Source organism: Lontra canadensis, unplaced genomic scaffold (assembly GCF_010015895.1).
Source record: "Lontra canadensis isolate GAN:19392208 unplaced genomic scaffold, GSC_riverotter_1.0 scaffold45, whole genome shotgun sequence".
In the NCBI taxonomy this organism is placed as follows: Eukaryota; Metazoa; Chordata; class Mammalia; order Carnivora; family Mustelidae; genus Lontra; species Lontra canadensis.
In genome coordinates this window covers 6,199,414-6,222,373 of record NW_022631039.1, presented here as the reverse complement: position 1 = coordinate 6,222,373, position 22,960 = coordinate 6,199,414, and the positions used below count along the sequence as shown (strand labels likewise).

At 48.8% G+C, this 22,960-nt stretch overlaps 1 protein-coding gene across 1 annotated transcript in view; it reads left to right on the top strand.

The window, feature by feature from the left end:
* The window catches only part of FKBP6 (FKBP prolyl isomerase 6), a 29,165-nt gene extending 6,612 nt beyond the window's left edge, over positions 1 to 22,553 (top strand). Inside the window, exons 6-9 of the mRNA XM_032872328.1 lie at positions 2,230 to 2,424; positions 2,552 to 2,661; positions 4,830 to 4,922; positions 22,520 to 22,553. Of these exons, the coding sequence (XP_032728219.1) occupies positions 2,230 to 2,424; positions 2,552 to 2,661; positions 4,830 to 4,920 (396 nt within the window). The 3' untranslated portion in view covers positions 4,921 to 4,922; positions 22,520 to 22,553. The remainder of the gene's footprint in view (positions 1 to 2,229; positions 2,425 to 2,551; positions 2,662 to 4,829; positions 4,923 to 22,519) is intronic.
* Positions 22,554 to 22,960: the final 407 nt, after the last annotated feature.

Genomic DNA, 22,960 nt, shown 5'->3' with positions numbered 1-22,960 from the left:
GCAATATTTGTCCTTTTGTGATTGGCGTCTTTCAGTTAGCAGGATGTCTTCAGGGTTCATCTGTGTCGTAGCATCTACCAAATTTCATTCATCTTAAGGCTGAGGGTACACTGTGTGGATCGTACCGGGTTTTGTTCACCCGCTCGTGGGCATTTGGCTCGTTTCGACTTTCTGGCGATCGTGAATAATGTTGCCTTTTACACCGGTGTGCAAGTTCTTGTGTAGACCCGGGTTTTCATTTTTCTTGGTTTGTGCCTAGCAGTGCAAGCGCCGGGTCATGTGGTAACTCCCATATTTAACTTGTTGAAATACCACCAACCTGTTTTCCATAGCGCCTGTGACATTTCACGTTCCCACGAACAATACGAGGGTTCCAACTACTCCACATCCTCACCGACACTTATTTTCCATCTTTCAAGTTAAAGCCATCCTGAGTGGGTGCAAAGCGGCATCTCGTTAAGTTTGATTTGCGGTTCCCGATAACTCGTGTGTTGATTGGCTATTTATATGTCGTCTTGGGAGAAATGTGCATATTCTTTACCCATTTTTAATTGGATTTTCTGTGTTTTTCTTCTTATAAAAGTTCCTTATATTGTCTGAATGCTAGGGTTTTTTACATAAGATTTATAAATATTTTCTCCCATTCTTTGAGTTGTGTCTTCACAATCTTTTTCTTTTCAGGAATGTATGAACGTCTTTTTATTAAAAAACACAGAATTGGGGGCACTTAGGTGGTTCAGTGGGTTAAGCCTCCACCTTCAACTCAGGTCATGATCTCAGGGTCCTGGGATCGAGCCCTACATCGGGCTCTCTGCTCTGCGGAAAGCCTGCTTCCTCCTCTCTCTCTGCCTGCCTCTCTGCCTACTTGTGATCTCTGTCTGTCAAATAAATAAATAAAATCTCTAAAACAAAAACACAGAATTATCTGTAGGTACAGGTAATAACAGCAGTAAACCATTAATTGTGTTATCAGCTTAAATCAGTAAGCAATGGCTATACTAATTTTTGTTCATTTTATTTGTTTTCTTGATAGTATCCTTTGAAATACAGAGGTTTTTACTTCTGAAGTCTGGTTTATCTATTCTTTCGGTGATTTGTGCTTTTCACGTAATGTCTAAGAAACCATTGTCTAATCCAAAGTCTTGAAGGTTTATACTTAACGTTCTCTTTTAAGGATCTTACAGTTTAGCTCCTACATTTAGGCCTATGATCCATTTTATAAACTTTTGTATGTAGCTTGAAGTGGGGACCCAACCTCATTCTTCTGCGTGTTGACATCCAGTTGTCCCGCACCTTTTCCCCCCTTTTTTAAAGGATTTTATTTATTTATTTGACAGAGAGAGACACAGCGAGAGAGGGAACACAAGCGGGGAGAGTGGGAGAGGGAGAAGCAGGCTTCCCGCCAAGCAGGGAGACTGGAGCCGGATACAGGACTGGATCCCAGGACCCTGGGATCATGACCTGAGCCAAAGGCAGATGCTTGATGACTGAGCCACTCAGGCGCCACCCCCAGAACCTTTTTTTGAGAAGACTGCTCTTTCCCTGTTGAATGGGGTTGGTCCCCTTGTTAAAAATCAGTTGACTACGGAAGTATAGGCTCATTTCTGGACTTGCAGTCAGCACAGTCAGTTCTGTTTTCTTGATCTGCGTGTGTCCTTACGCTATTACCACGCCGGCTTTGCTGCTGTAGCTTTGTCGGAAGCTTTGAAATGTGAAACTGTGAGTCTTCCATTTTCTCTTTTTAAAATATCGTTTTGGCTACTTGGCATTCCTTAAATTTGCATGTGAATTTTCAGGTCAGCTTGACCATTTCTGCAAAAAAGGCTGTTGAAATTTTGGTAGTGGTTGCTTTGAATCTGTAGATCAGTTGGGAAATACTGCCTTAGCTGTATTAAGTTCTTTGACCCATGAACATGGGATATATTTCCATTTATTTATATCCTCTTTAATTTCTTCAACAATATGTCATAGTTTTCAATATACTGTTCTTGCACGTTGAATTTATTGTGACTTCATGCTATTGTAAATGCAGTGATTTTCTTCATTTTTGGATTGTTTATTGCTGGAATATAGACCTACAACTAATTCTCATGTATCAGTAGTGTGTCCTTCAACTTTTTGAGCTCATTTTTTTCTTTTTTACCTCTGATACTCTTTTTCTGAATTCTTCGGGCTTTCGATAATAAGATTATGAGCTTCCCCTTGACCACCTGTCTTCCCTCTCCACAGGCCTTGCTGCTTCTCCACCGACGATCAGCACCCCCCGAAGAGCAGCACCTGGTGGCAGCAGCCAAGCTTCTGGTTCTCCTTAACCTGTCCTTTACGTACCTGAAGCTGGAGCGGCCTACCACGGCCTTGCGCTATGGAGAACAAGCTCTGATCATCGACCAGAAGAATGCTAAGGCCCTCTTCCGGTGTGGACAGGTGTGCTGGAGGCCAGGGACTTGAGAACAAATGCCCGAGAAAGGATAGCATCGGTGTTCAACTTGGGCCCTGGGGAAATGCTGTCTTTCCTCACCAAGTGTCTTGGTAAAACTCTATCCTTTGACAGGCCTGTCTTCTCATGACTGAGTATCAGAAGGCCCGGGATTTTCTAGTCCGAGCCCAGAAGGAACAGCCCTTCAATCACGATATCAACAATGAGCTGAAGAAACTGGCCAGGTGAGACCTGTTTGCAGGAGCACAAACTGAAGAGGCGCTTGCCCTGCCTGGGGTTCTGGTCTCTCCGCCTGGTAAGGACTGATTGCGAGCGTTGCCCAGCGTGTGTTAGGAGGCAGAGCCCCCTAGAGCTGGCTTTGTGAAGTGCTCAACCAGCAGCTTCGTTGCGGGGGGGCAGTGGGACAGTCCTCCAGACTCCCAAGTCTGGATCATTTCCCTTCTCCCTGTTCCCCACTTTCTTTCTTTTTTTTTTTTTAATTTTTTTAAATTTATTTTCAGCGTAACAGTATTCATTGTTTTTGCACCACACCCGGTGCTCCATGCAATCCGTGCCCTCTCCAATACCCACCACCTGGTTCCCCCAACCTCCCACCCCCTGCCCCTTCAAAGCCCTCAGATTGTTTTTCAGAGTCCATAGTCTCTCATGGTTCACCTCCCCTTCCAACTTCCCTCAACTCCCTTCTCTCCATCTCCCCTTGTCCTCCGTGTTATTTGTTATGCTCCACAAATAAGTGAAACCATATGATAACTGACTCTGCTTGACTTATTTCACTCAGCATCATCTCTTCCAGTCCCGTCCATGTTGCTACAAAAGTTGGGTACTCATCCTTTCTGATGGAGGCATAATACTCCATAGTGTATATGGACCACATCTTCCTTATCCATCTGTCCATTGAAGGGCATCTTTGTTCTTTCCACAGTTTGGCAACCGTGGCCATTGCTGCTATAAACATTGGGGTACAGATGGCCCTTCTTTTCACTACATCTGTATCTTTGGGGTAAATACCCAGTAGTGCGATGGCAGGGTCATAGGGAAGCTCTATTTTTAATTTCTTGAGTCATCTCCACACTGTTCTCCAAAGTGGCTGCACCAACTTGCATTCCCACCAACAGTGGAAGAGGGCTCCCCTTTCTCCACATCCTCTCCAACACCTGTTGTTTCCTGTCTTGCTAATTTTGGCCATTCTAACTGGTGTAAGGTGTTCCCCACTTTCAACCCCCAAAGTAAGCACCTGAAAACAGCTGGGCCGGTGTAATTTTTAAGAAGGGCCTTGTTCTGCCACTACTCTCCCTACTTGCCATCAACTGAAAACCACTGTTCTTAGCAGACGCTAGAAAGGTGTCCTGCAGATCCTGTCGGGTCTGCAATGGGTCTTTGAGGTCTCACTCCTACCCCCAGGGTGACTTTCCTGTCACACAAGTAGGATCTGTACCTGTATTTCAGTCATACAACACTTTGTGGTTATTGACATTGTCTTCAAAATTTTCTACAACGATTATATCGGCACATAAATAGTTGTCCGTTATTCCAACAGTTCATAGTCTATCCACTGTCTTTTTAGGTGTTTTGCTGTCCTTCTGTATCGCGCCTGTTGACATTCAACGTTTACTCTAGATTGCTAGTTAACGCTTTTGATGCTAAAAAAAGTCACAGGAGTGTGTACCTCTTATATTTACATCCATTTGATATATTTCAGGCCTTTTAGGGCTGTCCTGCAATTTCTTTTGTGTTTTTTTTTCTTTTAACTGAAACGATTTTTTTTATTTTTAAAAATACCTTATTTTTAAGTAATCTCCATACCCATTGTGGGGCTCAAACTTACAACCCCGCAGTCAGAGCTCCATGCTCTACCAACTGAGCCAGCCAGGCATTCCCCTTTGCTGGTTTTTAAAAGTGTCCTGTCAGTCCCACCTAGGGTGTCAGAAAGAACAAAGAGGTGTCCTGCCAGGATGCTTGTAAGTTAGATGTAGAAATTTTGGAATCTGACCATCCTGTAGCAAAGAAATCTCAAGATAAGTTCGAGGCCACGGAATTTGAGGCTACTTGGCAAGACACCGAGCCCAGCAGGCCTGACAGTGGCTCCCAGCCTTAAAGCTGCAGTCTTCTCAGATCGTGGGTGTTTTGTCCAAGGACTTCTTGAACAGCCTCTGAGGTAGAGGTTCGCTATGACTGTCCCCTCTGCGGGGAGCCCGGGGGCTCCCCCACCTCTCTAGCACGCCTTCCTTCCCCTCCCGATTCACTTCAATCTGCATTTTCAGATTGAAGTGAATTTTCACTTCAGATTGCTGAATTTTCAGCCTCTCTGGCCCAGAGGGCAGTGTTCCAGCCACCAGATGTCACCTCCTGCAAAGACAGATGTTCTCTAACTAGCGTGTATTTCCGTCTCCAGTTCTTACAAGGACTACACAGATAAAGAGAAAGAGATGTGTCACCGAATGTTTGCTCCTGACGATAATGGCTCTACAGTAGGAGAGAATTAAAGGTAATCAAGGGGCTGAAGCATAAAAGGCTTCAGGATTTTGCCCAATATATGGAAGGATTGTTGCTCTCCTCCGGCCACCAGGGATTAGTGGCTGCCTACAATTGACCATAGATGGGAGTAGAAAGTTCCTGGTGGTGGCTGATGGCACAGTGACCATGTGGAGTGCCTTCTCGTGAAGGTGATCAGGGAGAAGACTGGAAAGTTCCCCCAGAGTTGGAGTTTAAATGGATAGGTGTAGGAGGTCTTAAGCTTTAAAATTTAAAAAGTGCTTCCCAGGTTTTATGGTAACCTCTCCCTCACGGGAGCTTAGAACATGAACCTGTGAATATAGTCATTAATGGGATGGTTTATCTGGCCTTTGAAATGAACAGGAATGCTTTTCTTAATCTGGTTTTTCCTGAAAGCTTCCAACATCACTTTACAACTAACACTTGTTAACGAGGACAAAAGTCCAGATGACCAGGGGCAGGAATAGGCTGGGACTCTTAAGTTCTGCTTACTGTGAGTACGAGAGATCGGAAGGTGTTAGCGGCCCCGGAGAGCAGAACCGAACCTTCCCGCGGCAGCAGACGCCCAGCGGTCTAGTAGGCACAGGGTTAAGGTTCCCCAGGAGTTCATGAGTGGACTCTCTAGTCTGGTTTACTGTTACTTCAGAAAATTAATGGAGACAAAATCACCTGCCTTATTAAACACCTGCTTAGCTGGGTAGAGAACTCTGCTCTCTTGAGAGAAGTTAAACAAGGAGCAACAAAAAAACAGTTGCCCAATGGGCCCGAGGCAGTAAGTCTCCCCTTTGTTGCCACTTCTATCTCTCAACAAAAGAGGTTTGAGAGAAGGCGGCCTTGAAAAGGCCCATTCATCCCAGACGTTTTCACAAGTGTTCTAAAAACTGCTGTTCTCGGCCCTGTGGAAAACAACCAGTCCCTATCAGAAGTCGGTGTTGCCTTTATCACAGACTCTGACCCTGTGACCTTGGCCTTTAGGTCTCTCAGGGACATGGGAGTATTTGTAGGTCTTCTGAACGGAGACAGGAGCCAGAGGACTTCTCCTGTTTGGCCGCTGTTGACGTGCTACAGGAAGGGGGGTTTGCTGGCTTTCTACCAGACATTTTGGACTGTCATCAGACATGTCCTGCCGTTTAGCGAACACCCAGTTCTTCCAGGGTCCGTCCTGGAAACAGATCTGGGAAAATCCTTGGGGCAGCTGCTTCTTGCCGTCTCTAACCCTCCCCTCACCCCGCCCCCGGCTGTCTGTGTCTCTAAGGTCTTTGGGACCTGATGAGTTGTTAGATGGTTTCCCAGATATTCCTACGTCTTGGGTGTCTTGTCAAGTTACCGATGACTGTGTTTGGGTCTAAAAGAGCCGCTAGTATTCTACTCCCACTGCTGTTGAGATTTTTTTTTAACTTTTTAAAGATTTTATTTATTTATTTGATAGAGATCACAAATGGGCAGAGAGGCAGGCAGAGACAGAGAGAGGGGGAAGCAGGCTCCCTGCTGAGCAGAGAGCCCAATGCGGGGCTTGATCCCAGCACCCTGGGATCATGACCCGAGCTGAAGGCAGAGGCTTTAACCCACTGAGCCACCCAGGCACTCCTGCTGTTAAGATTTTAACACGTTTTTGCCTCTGGGTCTTTGGTGTTCTCTCTTCTACGCTCTTTCTATTGTACTTGTGACTAATCAGTCCCTTAAAACGTACAAATTTTCAGATTTTTTTGACCAACCTAGTCTTGACAAAATTTGTTCTTTTCAAGATGTTAAATCCCCGTGATCTGTCTTCTGAGAGTTGATCCTTTTGGTGGCATGAGCGTTCTCTCAGTTAACGTTCTCAAAGCTCCTGGTCATAGCAGACTACGTTTTTTGAGATCAGAGGCCAAATACAAGGCTTTGTATTTTCTGGCATCTGAAACCGTGCCCAGCACATGACGAGCACTCAGTAAGTGTTGGTTGGATCAAGTCTAAAATAGCCGAAATGCTAGACCAGCCTCTTTGAAACCACATCCTCCAGGCCGCCTCTCATATTGGCTGTCAGGACACTCGCCCTTGCCAGGGACAGAAACCTGTCGTCAGCTAGCGTTGGCTAAGAAAGAGATTCGCGGAAGGGATTTGGGTGAACTCGCAGAATCGGAGCTGTTGAAGACCCAGGTCTTGGGCGGGTGGAGACCTGAAGCTCTGAAGGCCTCCAGGACCTCGTCCCGTCTCTGCCACATGCTCTCCCACCGTAAAGCGTGCCCAGGGGACCCCTCCACAGCCTTCCTGTTTGAGACGGAACGCTACCCTACCGCATACCTCCCTCTTCTTCCCGTACCCACCAGGGCTCCAGCTTGAAAATCCCAGAGCAGGACTCTGGCCCCTTGGGGTGCATAGAGTCCCTTGAGGGGCGCCCCTTCCTAGCACCACAGAGTAGGGATGGAGGGGAGCAATGACAAGAAGGCTGCTTGTCCCAGAGAGCAAGGGGAGGAAGAGGATGGGCAGATAAAAGGGCAGGCGCCCAGCAAGGGCATGTAGCTGTAGCAGTGCTCACTGCTGGTGACCTCCCATGTCGCTCTCGAGGAAACGGGGGAGTCGAGGGAGGAATCCCGCGGCTCCTGTTCTGCGGGGAGCTCAGTGGTGCCAAGGAGCAGCCTCGTCCTGGCTTCCACGGTGCCGTCCCTTCCCTTCGTTTGGATTTGCAGAGGGCAGGTCGCATACATGCAGGAGCTATGACGTCAGGCTGGAAGTCAGCCTTTTGACTCACGAGCGCCGGGAGAGCTGAAGGCTGATGGCAGACCGCGGGCTTGGGCTGCATAAGCTGTTTCTGCAGCGGCCCTGGGGCCGCGGCTGGGGCTCGGGGCTCGTAGTGCCCTCGTTCAGACCTTCCATAAATAGACATTTCCTAACCCTCCACTTGGCTAAGACCTTCGTGGCTCCATCCCCAGTACTGCTGGTTCCATCGGGGGCACCAAAAAGCTTTCATAACCGGTGGTGGCGTGGTTGGAAACGCTTAGTGCTAACAGTGTTCCAACGTTCTGTTTTCCTAACTCAGTTTCTGTACTTTTCACTGCTCACTTGGGTTAGAGTTTGAGTGTGTCCTTCCCATCCTAACATGCCGGCATCTGAGAGCCTCGCCGTACTTTTATTGTGTCTGGAAGACAGATGTAAAGTGAGCACTGTCGCGATTTTCAGCTGTTTAAAGGGTTGACCTGAAATAGACACGTTCATTCTGTCGCTTCCGAAGGACGGGACCGTAAGCGGACTTCTAACGGGAAGACAGAAGTTGGCTTCCCGTGAAAGATTTACTTTCTCAGCCTACCTGCCATGACATTACGTTCCTCCAGCATGGGGAGCCCACTTAGGAAAGCTGCTGCTTTTGACTGATTTTTTGAAGAAGGCCCTGTTGGAAGCATCTGCTCCCGGGCCAGGCTTTTCCACGGTCCTGCGGGAACATGGGTGGTCTTGGGAGTTGGGGCTTCCTGGTAGGGTCTGTCTAAGCAGAGCCAGAGGCCCCTTGGAGTTGGGTGACTGTGTGATGAGGTGACCTTCCTGGTCCTTCCTGCTCCTCCATTCCACTGTCTGGGCGACGCCGGCTTACAGAGGACGGCCGCTCCCATCCTTAAAGTACTTGTAGCGGCGGTGACTTATGAAGTGCTCTGCTTAGCATTAGAAAAAGCACGTAGGGAAACGAAGCAGGAGAGATCTGGTTCCAGAGCAAAGGTGTTGGTTCAGAAAGGACCCAGTGTGACTCCTAGCGGGCGAAGGCCACCGGTGGCCCTTCTCCACTCCTCGCTCCTGCTCGAAGTGCCTCTTGCCAGCGGACTGTTTTCAGGCTCCATGGTGGGTAGCGGGCGGCCCGTAACAGTCCAGCCCTGCCCCTGCGGTTCTGGTCTGCACGGGGAGCTCCCCCGGGGAGGACGGGGTGATCTGTGGACTCCCAGAGCACCCGGGGAGTGCCGTGAAGGGAAACCGCCTAATCGGAGAAAACCTCCTTGGAGCCTGGCCTCAAGGAAGGGTGGCCTTGGGGTCAGGCGAGCAGGCTGGGGGAGAAGACCAGGAATTCAGAGCTGAGGTCCATTGGGGATTGGGTATTGTCCCAGCTTCTCAGTCGTCCTGGGAATGTGGGCTGCGTTCTGCAGAAATCAAAGGAGGAGAAAGATGTGCTCTGCCCGGCCCATGCTGAACAGCTGCTGAAGGCGGGCAGGGGGAGGGCGCGTTTGAAGGGCAAAGTCTGGCAGGTGGCGGGTGTGGGAGAGGCGGTGACCGCCTGGAGGGAAGCACAGGAGCAGGACTAGAAGGGAGGCAGGAGCGTGAGGCCTCCCGTCTGGAATGGCTGGGAGGGAGCTTCTGTCAGGAGTCTATAGTGCTGGATGGGAATTTAGCTGGAGGGGGACCACGATGCCAAAGGCTCTGCAGGATGACCTGTGGGCAATGGTAGAAGGGACTAAAACTGTTCTGGAGAAGAGAAACTTTAAGGAGGGGGGCTGGGGGACAGAATTGGGAGGTTAGAGGTGATCCTGGTGCACACCGGGAGTGACGATGGGGAAAGCTTCCTGGAGAAGGCAGAACATGAGCGAGTTTACAAGGTTAACTGGTAGGTTTGGAAAGATCGAGAAGACTCCCTGACACGGCCATCTGACCTAGGCATAGTTTTGCACAGTTTTAATGTTCTTGGCTTTTGGTTTGTCTTATTTTCCTTCCAGATTGTTTTGGTAGCATTACTTACCGTGGATTCATTTTTTTCTTAATTTTGATCAAAATGTTTATTAAACATTTTCAAAATATTTATTAAACAATGTCTGGGCCAGACATTCTCTTCCATGTTTTATGTGGATGAATTCAACATCTGTGTAACGTAGGCGTCCTCTCCATTTCATAAACAAGTTCACGTGCAGGGGCTCACCTGGCGAGGTTATGTAACTAGTAAGTGAAAGACCCAGAGTCAAACCCTGGCCCCGAGCCACCAAGTTGGGGGGGAAAAAAATACAAAAGGATTTACCAAAGGAATCCGGTTTTAACTTCTGTTTCTCCTGGGCCTTCTTCCATGTAGCTAAATATTGTGTTTATATTGCGATTTCTTGATTTTTTTTTTTTTTTGGTCGGTTTTGGACTAGTATCGGTTGACTTCTTGTTGTGATATACAATATTATTTCTTTTTTTTTTTAAAGATTTTATTTATTTATTTGACAGAGATCACAAGTAGACAGAGAGGCAGGCAGAGAGAGAGAGACGGAAGCAGGCTCCCTACTGAGCAGAGAGCCCGATGCTGGGCTCGATCCCAGGACCCTGAGATCATGACCTGAGCGGAAGGCAGAGGCTTAACCCACTGAACCACCCAGGCGCCCTGCTATGTTTTTTGTTTTTTTTTTTTAAGAGTTTCGTTTTTCCTACAATTTCAAACTGCATTTGTTTTTGGTTTTTGAACTATCTGCTTTTATCCTTACCTCTTCAAAAACTGGGTGGTACCATTTAGTGTATGACCTTTTTAGTCTGTGACTCTTCCTTTTTTCTCAGGGCGCTCCCTCTTGGAAATCTCCCATTCTGTGTAACTGTCTGTACAGAGCGTCCCATAGGCCTGATACATCGCTGCCATTCTGGGATTTCTTATTTTCTCCTGGGTTGCTTCTGCTATCTACTGGATCTCTTCTCCTGGTTTACTTCCTTGTTCTGATATTCTCAAGTAACAGCCAAAAATTGGATATATGATTTTTCACCTCCTTACACATCCAGCACACATTTGATTATAAACATAGAGCCGGGTAGAGACTTTAGGATGAAAAGAACCCCCTCTGCACTTGGAGCCTGTCCGCCAGCTGAAAGCTACCTTCCTCCTTAGAAGCTGTCCCCCTATTAGGATTTGCCCCGCCCCCGTTAGAACCTTTCTCCCTGCCCAGACCCCACTTAAAAGATCTCCACTCTCCGACTGCGCCTCCCTCCACACCCAGCCCTCACAGCTTCCCCCAACTCCGCTCAGCCCCCTCCCTCCAACGGCCCTCCTGTCAGTACTCCTCCCCCAAGAGCTCCTCCCCAGCAACTGGGGTGTTGGTAAAAGTATATCTCGTTGTTTTTACCTTCTCTAGAATTTCACAGTAGTGTGTCCAGGTGCCCCCAGAAGTTCGAGTCCTTTATTTAGGCACCTGAATTCTAGAGATTCAGGTTCTTGAGAGCTAAGCAATTCCAGATTTCTTTAATGACATTTTCCTCCTCTTTTTTTTTTTTTTTTAATCCTCTCTCCTCTTGTTGTAGGACTCCTATTCATCGGATGTTGGACCTTCTGCAGGGAATCTCCATGTCCTTCATGTCTCATTAAAGTCTTCTCTCCCCTTCCCTTACCCTCCAGGGAAACATGCTTCATTTTCCAAATCTCTTGTTGATTTTAGTTCATTTTGGCCAATCAAGTATCTGAAACCACAAGATCTTCTCAGATTTCCCTTTTTCATAGTATCCCAATTTCCCTCCCACCCCACTTTTCTATTATGAAAAATCTCAGACTTCAACAAGTGGAAAAATAGGATTCCCCCAGTATTCAGCAGTTCGTTTTTGTTTTGTTTTGTTTTGTTAATTTTTTAATTAACATAGACTGTATTATTAGCCCCAGGGGTACAGGTCTGTGAATCGCCAGGTTTACACACTTCACAGCACTCACCATAGCACATGCCCTCCCCAGTGTCCATAACCTCACCCCCCTCTCCCTACCCCCCTACCCCCCCAACCCTCAGTTGCTTTTGTGAGATTAGGAGTCTCTTATAGTTTGTCTCCTTCCCAATCCCATCTTGTTTCATTTATTCTTTTCCTACCCCCCAAACACCCCACGCTTCATCTCCACTTCCTCATATCTGGGAGATCATATGATCGTTGTCTTTCTCTGATTGACTTATTTCACTCAGCATAATATCCTCTAGTTCTATCCATGTCATTGCAAATGGCAAGATTTCATTTCTTTTGATGGCTGCATAGTATTCCATTGTGTATATATACCACATCTTCTTTGCCCATTCATCTGTGGATGGACATCTAGGCTCTTTCCACAGTTTGGCTATTATGGACTTTGCTGCTATAAACATTCAGGTGCACATGCCCCTTCGGATCACTACGTTTGTATCTTTAGGGCAAATACCCAGTAGTACAATTGCTGGGTCATAGGGTAGCTCTATTTTCGACTTTTTGAGGAACCTTCATGCTGTTTTCCAGAGTGGCTGCACCAGCTTGCATTCCCACCAACAGGGTAGGAGGGTTCCCCTTTCTCCGCATCCTCGCCAGCATCTGTCATTTCCCAACTTGTTACTTTTAGCCATTCTGACTGGTGTGAGCTGGTATCTCATTGTAGTTTTGATGTGTAGTTCCCTGATGCCAAGGGACGTGGAGCATTTTTTCATGTGTCTGTTGGCCATCTGGATGTCTTCTTTGCAGAAATGTCTGTTCACGTCCTCTAGCAGTTTTAACAGCTCTCAAAATAAAGCCAATGTTTGCGTCTCCGACCCCACATACTTTCTCCGCACCCCTAGCACAGTCAGGTTAATTTGAAGCAAATCCCAGTAATGCTGCCCTTTCATCCACAGGATTTCCCATTTCCCTGTGTATCTCTAGAAGATAAGGACCATCCCTGTACATTTTTCTCTTGTTCTGTGAAATGTTTATTTTTCTGCCTATTTGCTTTGACCTTTCTCTTTCCCATGTTGTAGACTTTCCACAAGTTGGAGTTTTCTTGGTTGCCTACTCAAGTTCAAGAATGTAGCAGTTAAAAAATAGGCCAGGAGTCCTTATAGTGGGCAGTGGAGCCCCTCCTCCTCCTTTTTTTTTTTTTTAGCCCCTCCTCCTTCTTAAGGTGGGAGCCAACCAGAATGTTCTGGGATCCTTTGCACTGGGTGCCAACTCTTATGGTAGCCTCCCCCATTTTTCCTCAGGTGGATTTTCCCCTTTGAAATGGTGGGTACAAGTGTTATGTCATCTTAATCTGTATATCGCCAATTTCTGTGAAGTTGAGCAGCTTTTGTGATTTTATTGGCCATCTATATTCTTTGTGCCAACCTCTCTGAGGTTGAGTGGGCTCAACCTCACTCTTCTCTTGGGTCTTTTTGAGTACTGATTTGTAAGAACCCTTTTTCATGTGAACAATGTTAATTAAATGTTTTGTAAATTCAAGTATTTTCTTTCAGCTGTGTTGAGTATGTACATAGTTACCTGTGTCGCTGTTTCTGTATGGTTTTGGGAATTCCTATTATGCTTATGCTTGAGTAAGCCAAGGTCTATAGTGAGTGAGCAGGAGTGCTCGGGGCGAAGGGCTTTCTACCGTTCTTCCTAGAGATGGAGCGTTCCTCTGTCTGTAGTGCTTCATAATAGTCACAAGCCCATTAATCTCCCCAGCATTTCTGAGGGAGAAATTATTGTTTCCACTTGGCAGATTTGGGAAGGAATGAAGCTCAAGGAATTAGACCTTTTGCTGTGGAGGTCTTTGTGCTTATGTATAAACAACTGTGACCATTTCCTTTGGATTTGAAATTTAAACCCCAGATGAAATCGGAAGCTTTTAGTATATTCAGCAGCTTTCCTTGGTTGGAGTGTTATCACTAGGAGCCGTGGATTTTTCTCCCTCTCTTCGATGTTTAGGAATTTCTTCCTTTTTCTCCGCTTTCCACACTAAAGCTGAAGCCTTTGAGCTGTAGAATTAAGAGGACTGAGCCACTTGGGCACGGGCAGCCTCAGGAAAAGAGTATCTTAACAGACTCTTTAAAAAATGTTGACTTGGGGCACCGAGGGTGGCTCAGTGGGTTAAACATCCAACTCTTGATTTCAGCTCAGGTCACGATCTCTAGCGGTTGGGAGATTGAGCCCCACATCAGGCTCCACACGCAGCATGGAGTCTGCTTGTCCCTCTCCCTCTGCTCCTCCCCCCACTCACGTGTACACGTGTTTTCTCTCTCTCTCAAATAAACTAAAAAGAAAAAGAAATAAATAAAAATAGGAAGTGTTTTGTCGGAAGTTGGAAGCTGCGGAGTACATTCTTATGGCTGAAATTCTGAGATTTAGTCCTGGCTCAGAGAGTTGGCCTGATGTGAGCACGAAGGAGCAGGCCCCACAGAGCCTGATGCCAGCCCTGAAGCCAACGGTGTCCTCTGGGGTCAAGGGTTCCCTTGCTCCAAAATAGCCTTCCTGTGTCCGGGCCGAGCTGGTCACTTGCCAGGAAAGCGCGGAGAGCAAATCATCATTTCCCCACAGCATGGGAATGGATCCAGGTGGGGAATTTACTTGATCCCCCCTCTTCCTGAAGAGATTAAGAAGAAAATGTCAAATCTACTCTTGAGTCTGAAAAGACATTTCAGGCCTCCAGTGAGACTCGTCTGGGTCCCGGACAAATAATCACTTCTTTAGCGGTAGTTTCGTAATTTTGTGTATCATTAGTTCTTCCGATTTTCTTTCTCTGAATCTCCACTTTTTTTTTTTTTCTCCTCAGAATGTAGTTGTAGTTTCTCAAGGGTAACTGCGCCAGGCAGGCATTCTCCTGTTGTCTGATGAGGGCCATGTCGTTTCTCAGGCAAACGGTTAGACACAGTCCCTTGATCTTTTGAGTATCTGTGAAATGCCTTTCCTCCCAGCTCAGGAGGTATCATTGAAGTCCTCCCTTTGTTGTGTGACTATAAATAACTCAGTTAGGTTGGCACCTTTACATTCTGCCCCTTCCTGGGAAGGCATTTCCCCTGGCAGAGTTTTTCTGGCCCCTTTACCTCTCTTCACATTCTCTCTTGGCAGCTCTAACGGGCCCCAAACCTGCTTCCTACTAAGGTTTACTTCAGTGGATTCTGTGTTCTTTGTGGGCAAGGTCTCCTTCATTAAGTTTCAGGAGATAACTAGGCTCCTTTTTCTAATTTTCAAAATCAGTGATTATGGAAGTGCCCTTTACCACTCGTTACGGGGTTGAGAAATGGGAAATGTGGCTTCTCCATCTTCACTCCCTTGCTGTGACCCTGGCCAAGTCCATTAACCCCTGTGGGCTTCTGTTGCATCATTAAATACAAACCTGGTTTTGAAATGAAGGTGGCAGCTGGGTGGTACTTTTTACCTCTTTGACCACATACCCTGTGCCTTCGCCATGGCACAGTGGCAGCTGATGGCCGTGAGCTCTGACAGTGGCCACCAGAGGGAGGGCAGCAGGGCTGTGCAGTGGGTCCTGGGCTCTCCTGATGCGGGGGGAGCACCCAGCATCGGGTGCTCTCTGGCTCGGTTTAAGCCTAGAAAGGCTGGGCTTGGGGGACCAACTCAGGGAGCTGGACAGCATTCCCAGCAGGTAGGGAAGGCGACGGAAGGGCCCCCGAGTCATGCCAGCAGTAAGAAGTGGAGGGATGTAGCCAAGGGAAGGGGCAGGTTGCTGAGGGCAACCTTGGGCAGCCTAGTAAGAGTCGGTGTGGAGCCCGAGAACCGGGGCCAGGGTGGGGAGCGGCAGGTGAAGGAGAGCCCGGTGGTGAGTGTCCACTTTGAACAGCCACCTGGCAGGGTGGCAGGAGAGACGAGCGGGAGGACCTCCCAGGCCAGAGCAGCACGTCACAGGGTTGGAATGGGCCAGGGCTCCTTCTCCGATGCTTTGCCCTCCGCTGGAATCACTTGAGATACCCAGACTAGGTTCTCCGAGTGGCCGAGTAATGTGTTTGAAGAAACAGGCCCAGTGAAGAGAACAGCCTCAGAGAGGGTCTGTGAATTTCCACCGTTTATGTACGATGTCGGCGTGTTCTCTGGCATTTCGAACAGGGATCTGCAGCTCTCCTCGGTTTGTTCAAAGACCCGCTATTGCCTTCAGTCCTCACGGATCCTGCTTCAGGCCGACGGTCACTCACCTTGGTTCCCTGAGGTGGCCCTCAAGGGAAGGGCTGTGGATGGGGCTGGGAGACAGGGCGGGGCTGGCACCCGACCCCGTGGGAACCTGCTCCCCCTGCCTGGCCGGCCCCAGGGCTTTGTCTCCAGCATCAACATCCTGGGCGCCCGGCCTCCGGCTCAGGCTTCCAGGATTACATCACTTCGCGGGCTTCTCTGTTACACTTTCACACTCATCTTTGATTACCGCTCGCTATTATGTGCGATTACCGTAGACAGCGATCATGTCCTTGCTGGAGTTTCGACTTCGCATTGGCTGCCTCTTCCCCAGGCCTGGGTTTGCTCCCCTCCACAGCGGCTGTTTGGTTAGTATTCATGGATTTGGCGGGAGTCGCCCACTGGGACTGGGGCTGTGTCCCCTGCCGGAGTCTGGCGGCCTTTGTCCTTATAGGTGTCCCGGCTTATCTTTCCCGGAGCCTTGGAGACAAGGTGACCTCCTTCTCCGGCTGCGCCTCAGTGTGCTACCGGAATCGGATTTGCCAAATGTGAACTTTTCCATTTTGATACCTTTTCATTTATGCTCAACTGTTACTTTTTATTGGCTCCCATTTGAAAATTCGACTAACTGAACCTCCTCGAATGCCAGCGTCTGATCCTGTCCGTTATCTCTGCCATCAGCGTGCCTGGGGACAGCTTTGCGCTGAATGAATATTGATCACAGCATTTAAGTCTAAAGTCATTTCGTTGAACACACACCAGATTGAAACATTTTTTTCTCTTTTTTCAGTTGATTCTTATTAAGCTTTTTCTTATGGAGATTTTCAAACCTAAAGGTAGAAAAGGCCGGCATGCCGATCTGCCCGTGGACGCATTACCCATCTGACAATTACCGGCATCCTCACTTTGCTTTTTTCCTACCCACCCCACACCCACAACTTCTAGTCAGTGTTTAAATTATAAAAATGTGGGCGCCTGGGTGGCTCCGTGGTTTAAAGCCTCTGGCCTTCTGGTTCCATTTTAAATGAAGTTACCTTCTACCACTTTTTTTTAAGGATTTTATTTATTTATTTGACAGAGAGATCACAAGTAGGCAGAGAGGCAGGCAGAGAGGGGGGCAGGGATCAGGCTCCCCGCCAAGCAGAGAGCCCGATGCGGGGCTTGATCCCAAGACCCTGAGATCACAACCCAAGCTGAAGGCAGAGGCTTTAACCCACTGAGCCACCCAGGTGCCCCAATAAATAAAATCTTTTTTAAAAAAATAAATTATAAAAATGCCACATGCTTACAGTTAAAAAAAAAAAAGGAAAGAATTGAAGTTGAAGTATAAATCTCCTAGTCCCCAAGCCCACTCTCCAGAGGTAACCAATGTTGATGTTTTCTATGTATCCTTCCTCAAGGGTTTTTTGTGAGGATTTGAGAAGGTGGGTGTATATGCATTTCCACACAAATAGGATCCTGTATTTTGTACGATACTGCATTTAAATACATTTTTGGGGTTCCTGACTCTCAGAGCAGCATGTGACTCATGACTTTGCGATCGTGAGTTCAAGTTGCGCATCTGGTACATAGAGATTGCTTAAAATACATAAATAAAATTTAAATACATTTTGGGTGATCTCTGAGTTAGCACTCAAAGAACTACCACCTCTTTTTTTTTTTTTTTAGGATTTTGTCCATTTATTTGACAGAGAGAGAGAGATCACAAGTAGGTAGAGAGAGAGGCAGAGAAGAAGGGAAGCAGGCTCCCCGCCTAGCAGAGAGCCCGATGTGGGGCTCGATCCCAGGACCCTGGGATCATGACCTGAGCCGAAGGCAGAGGCTTTAACCCACTGAGCCCCCCAGGTGCCCCCTACCACCTCATTTTTTAAAATCAGTGCATTAGGGGAGCCTGGGTGGCTCAGTCAGTTAAGTGTCCGCCTTTGGCTCAGGTCGTGATCACGGAGTCCTGGGATGGAGCCCCACACCAGGCTCCTTGCTCAGTGGGAAGCCTGCTGCTCCCTCTCCCTGAGCCCCAACACCCTGTTCGTGCATGCACGGTCTCTCTCTCTCTCTCTCTCTCCCTCCCTCTCCCTCTCTGACAAATGAGTAAAATCTTAAAAAAAAAAAAATACAATGAGTAGCATTCCATCCTAGTAGGACGGTATTACAGTATTTTTTTTTTTCCCATGAAAAAGAGCATGAGTAGGGGAGCAGGGGCAGAAGCAGAGGGAGAAGCAGAATCCCAACTGAGCAGGGAGCCCAGCACAGGGAGATCATGACCCGAGCCAAACGCAAACACTGAACCCACTGCCGGTGCCCGGTATTACAATATTCTTGACAGTAACAGGAGATGATATAGTTCCTGTCCCCACACCTGAGTTTTCTGTGATATTAAATGTATCCTTGGGTTGTGATCTGTACTTCTCTGACTGAACTAGCTGTTGCTAAATCGATCCCTTTGGTGGCTGTACCAGTTCACGTCCCCTCTGGCAGCATCTGAGAACGTCTGTCCCATACCTTTGCTGTCCTCTCTATCCTAAGTTTAATCTTGGCCAGTTTGGTACATCTGAAAGGGAATCTCAGAAGTAGCATGTCCCTGATCAAGCATCTTTTCACATGTTTCCAGAGTCAGGTGTCCTTTCTACAAATATTGCCTATTTCCGTGTAACTGAATGCCTTTGTGAATTTTTTAGTTCTTTTTTAAAAGATTTTATTTATTTATTTGACAGACGGACATCACAAGCAGGCAGAGAGAGAGGGGGAAGCAGGCTCCCCGCTGAGCAGAGAGCCCGATGCGGGACTTGATCCAGGACCCTGGGATCGTGACCTGAGCCAAAGGCTGAGGTTTTAACCCACTGAGCCACCCAGGCGCCCCGTGAATTTTTTGTTTTTTTAATTTTTATTTATTTATTAATTTACTAATAAACATATAATGCATTTTTTAAAGATTTTATTTATTTATTTGACAGAGATCACAAGTAGGCAGAGAGGCAGGCAGAGAAAGAGGGAGAAGCAGGCTCCCTGCCGAGCAGAGAGCCCGATGTGGGGCTCGATCCCAGGGTCCTGGGATCATGACCTGAGCCGAAGGCAGAGGCTTAATCCACTGAGCCACCCAGGTGCCCCCATATAATGCATTTTTATCCCCAGGGGTACAGGTCTGTGCATCGCCAGGTTTACACATGTCACAGCACTCACCAGAGCACATCCCCTCCCCAGTGTCCATAACCTCACCCCCTCCCCCAACCCCCCTCCCCCCTGCAACCCTCAGTTTGTTTTGTGAGATTAAGAGTCACTTATGGTTTGTCAATTTTTTAGTTTTTTGATAGTTGTCGGTTACATTACTTGGTCACTTGCTTCCCTGGATACTCTAGGTATATGATCATTCTACCTAAATATTCCTACCAGTTGCGTTTCTTAATTTACTCAGAGCCCCATCTAACATGGGGGCTAGTGCTTCTGGAAGAGCATTGGATAGTGGTGACAGCCCTGAGCACCCATGTCTTTCCCTGCTGCAATGATGGAACTGTCACTCCCAGCTCTCCGGTGTGATGGGGACTTTGGGGTGAGATAGTCATCTTTTTATCATGTTAAGGAAATGTTTTTATTAAAAGCTTTTCTCAGGTATCAGATGCCTTCCTGTCACAAAGATAAGCGTGGTTTTTTTTCTTTTACCCTTTGACCTGCTGTTAATATTTTTATAATACTGAGTCTTTGATGTGGCAGGGATAGAAATATTGTGCATGTTTAATTGGTTGCTTGGGGAGAGCAGCAGAGGTCCTCGTACACAAAAGAACAGTTGCTTCCCTAAGAATGCGCATCTCTGGGACCTGGTATAATGTGAGACCTTGAAACTGAGTGGGAGAGTTTGAAGTGAAAGACTAAATTTGCTCCTCCTCCCAGGTTAATAGGCAGCTTGATGCCTGAGAGGGAGGAGTGTGAGGAAACCCTGGACTTGGGAGCCCAAGAGCCGGGTAGTAGAGGGTGTGATGAGCCTGAGCGCAACTTTGTGGACGGAAGGGCTCCCCGGCCGGGTGGGCTAGGGCGGCGCCCAGCTCCTCGAGGTGCTGGTACGTGGGTGCCCCCCTTCCGTGGACTGGAGTTCAGGAAGTGCGCATGCCTGTGGGAGGGGCCCCGTCCTAGGATTCTCACATTGGCTTTGTAGGGAAGCGTCTCCTCATTTGCTTGTCGTCTATTACATTTGCCCATAATCTAGCAAGAAAGGTCTGTGTCCTAGTATTTTTCGAGTTCTTTATGTTTAGAGTCTTAAAACTATTAGCAATGTACTTCTATCCTTAATTTGAAGTAGAGATAGAGATCTTTATTTTTTATTCTAATGTCCAAATAGTTGTACCAGAGCACCCAGCCGGCTTGGTCAGTAGAGTGTTGCCACTCTTGGCCTCAGGGTTGTGGGTTCAAGCCCTATTTGGGTGTAGAGATGATTATTTTTTCAAGATTTTATTTTTACATAAGTAATTGTACCAGAATTTCTATTTATGGACTTAAAATGCCATATATGATACCTAGAACAAAGGGTTCACAAGTCTGTATAGGGTGAATTAACTCCTTCGCTTTAACGATAGGATGACTCTTGTTTGTGTGACAAACAGGTAGCCTTAGTAGTAGAATGACTAAATTGTGCTCCGTGGGCCTGGGGCAGTCCGTCCCCTTCCCGTCTCTGGGGCTTGAGCTCTGTGTTGATTCACCAGTAGGTTCTGGGCCTGAACATTGCAAGTCCTGCTGGGCCTCAAACAACAGAAGTGGCCAGTGATGAGAAGCAGTGTCGCATGGGTCTTGGCCCCAGGGCTGGCCGTGTCTCAGTGTGATTGCATCAGGGGTCCCGCCAACAACCGGGGGATTACAGCCAGCCTGCTGTTTTCTCCGGGACTTCGCTTGCGTGGGACAGGAAAGTGCTTTGGCTGTTTCTGCCCTCGTGCCTCCGACCCAGTCATACCCTCATCCTCTCCTTGTCCGGCTGCCCAGCCGAGGACCGCAGATGCTTCCCGCGTCAGTGGCTGTGGGCAGGGGGTCCATTCCAGCCAGGCAGGGCAGTGTTGACAGGAGCCCACACGTGGCCCGTCCAGCGCGATGGCCTCAGACCGGGTGCACGTAGCTGGCAGCTTGGGTTCGTGGAGGGGTAAATGGGATGGGAGGTGCTGCCCTGTGGAGGGTGAAGCTGCCAGTGTGCAAAGGCCTGGACCAGGAACCTGGCACCGCCTCGCGGCTTCCACCCCGGGGTCCTGGGCAGAACGGCCTGAGAGCCTGGCTTGGAGGGGACAGCTCTCCCCGCTCTTGTTCTTATGCCGCTGTTGGCTCTTCCCCAGGAGCAGCCTTCTCGTAAAAGGTTCTGTGCTCAGGGTCCACCTTCCCTCCCCTCTCTCACCCCATCCAGGCCACCCTGGCTTGCCGAGGTGCCACCCTCGCTCCAGTCGCGTGTCCGGCTCCCGGCGTCTGCATCCGTGTTCCCGGAGCCCGAAGAGCCTCCTCCTGGCTCTTCTCGGAGCTCCGGCTGTCTAAACATCCCCTCGGAGAGGTCTTCGTGTTAAAGAGCCGTCGCGTCACCCTGCATCCCCGGAGCCTGCTTGCTCTCTAGTAACACTCGTATTTTTGTGTGTGTTCCTCTCTTTATGCCACTAGCAACCAGTTCCGTAAGAGTGGTGACTTTGAGATTTGTAAGTCGAATGTCCCAGGTGCCGTGTTCTTCTGTTGTTTGCGGTGAAGGCCAGCGCAGGCTTCGAGATTGAAGTGAGAAGCGACACCGACAGCTGAAGGAGAGAGCCTTGGCCTTCCCCTCCCGCCTTGGCCTGTACCCACCTGCTGCTGCAGTCACCCACGGGCCGGGGGACGGGGGGCGCAGGCAAGGGCTCCTCCGCTCTCAGACACCCCGCTCTGCACACAGGAGCAGGAAGGGTCCGTCCTCGCACCTCTGCTCCCACTGGCGCTGGGAAACCCCTGCCAGCCTCCCGGGCCTTCTCGTGCCAGCCTGCTGCAGCGGTGTGGCTCCGGGCAGCCAGGGAGCAGGGGCGGGGCGGGCAGGCAGAGACCGCGGGGCGGTCAGTAGGCAGGTACAGGGCGGCAGCAGGTTCCAACCCGCAGATCACCGGCCCGGCCGGCCCGCAGCGGCCACGGGAGGGTCGTGTTCTGGAGCCCGACACAGATGAGGAAACCGAGGAGAACAGCCGTGGCGGCAGCCCCCAGGACTTGAGCAGGGGTCTTCGGTCTCTCCGCACCAGTGTGTGTCGTCTGTCTGGCACTGTGACACCACTGGGGCTGCGTTGCTGCCCTGGACAGCTTCGTCCAGGCTCCTGGTGTGGTTGCCTTCCAAGCGTCTTGTGCCGCCGCAGCGTGTGCGACAGGCGTTGGCGGTCGCCCGCTGAGAAGCAACTGCCGAAAGTGTTCGATTCTTTGGGGTGTTTTTCACGTCTTTAAGTGGCTAAGGAAGTGTCCCTCCTTGGGGAGCAGTTGAGAATTTCTAAAGGACAAAGTTCTGCCTCCGTTCAAAAATTAGTCTTTTATTTTGGGGTTTCCTCTGAAAAATGAAGTTGAGCTGGATGACCTGAGGGTCCTTTCTGTCCTGATCTTCAGAGACCGGCCGTGTTCTTGATTTGCAGTGTCAGGGCCCCCACGCTTATCAGCTGCCATTTCCCAGAACCCACCCACCAGGGACTGTACAGCATGGCCTCTGTCGCGGGATCCCGCCTAGTGTCGTCACTGCAGACCCAGCCAGGGCCGGCTTTGGCTCTAGGACTCGTGACTGTGGCCGCATGGGACACCTCCCGGGTACGATTGCTCTGCACTGCGCCGCTGTGTCCTGTCGCGTCTCTAACTATTGTGTTTAATTCCTAGATTCTTCAAGTAACCTGCGGACGGGAGTGGCCAGTCTGCTGGCGCTCTCCATCAGCAGGGCTAGGGGGCTTTCTGGAAAGAACTCCTCGGCACACACTGTGTGGCAGGGACGCGCTTGGAAGTCGGGGCTGGAATTCCACAGCCCTGGGCCATTGCCTCATCTCTGATTGACGCTGCTGAAGTGTGTTTTCACAGGTGCTGTTTTCTGTTTTCACGTTTTCATACGCAGAGTAGGGGAAAGCATAGCTACTGATGAGTAGAAAAATGCTATTTTTTTTAAAAGGCAGTTTCTTGTTTTGTTTTGTTTTTTTAAATGGACTTAGTCCTTGGCTTTTCTCCCAGTCCCTGCCCCCCTTCCGGCTGTTAATGTCCCTGGGTAAATACAAAGAGAGATCGCTTTGTGTGTTTTATACGGTTTTCTGTTTTAGAGAGAGAATTATG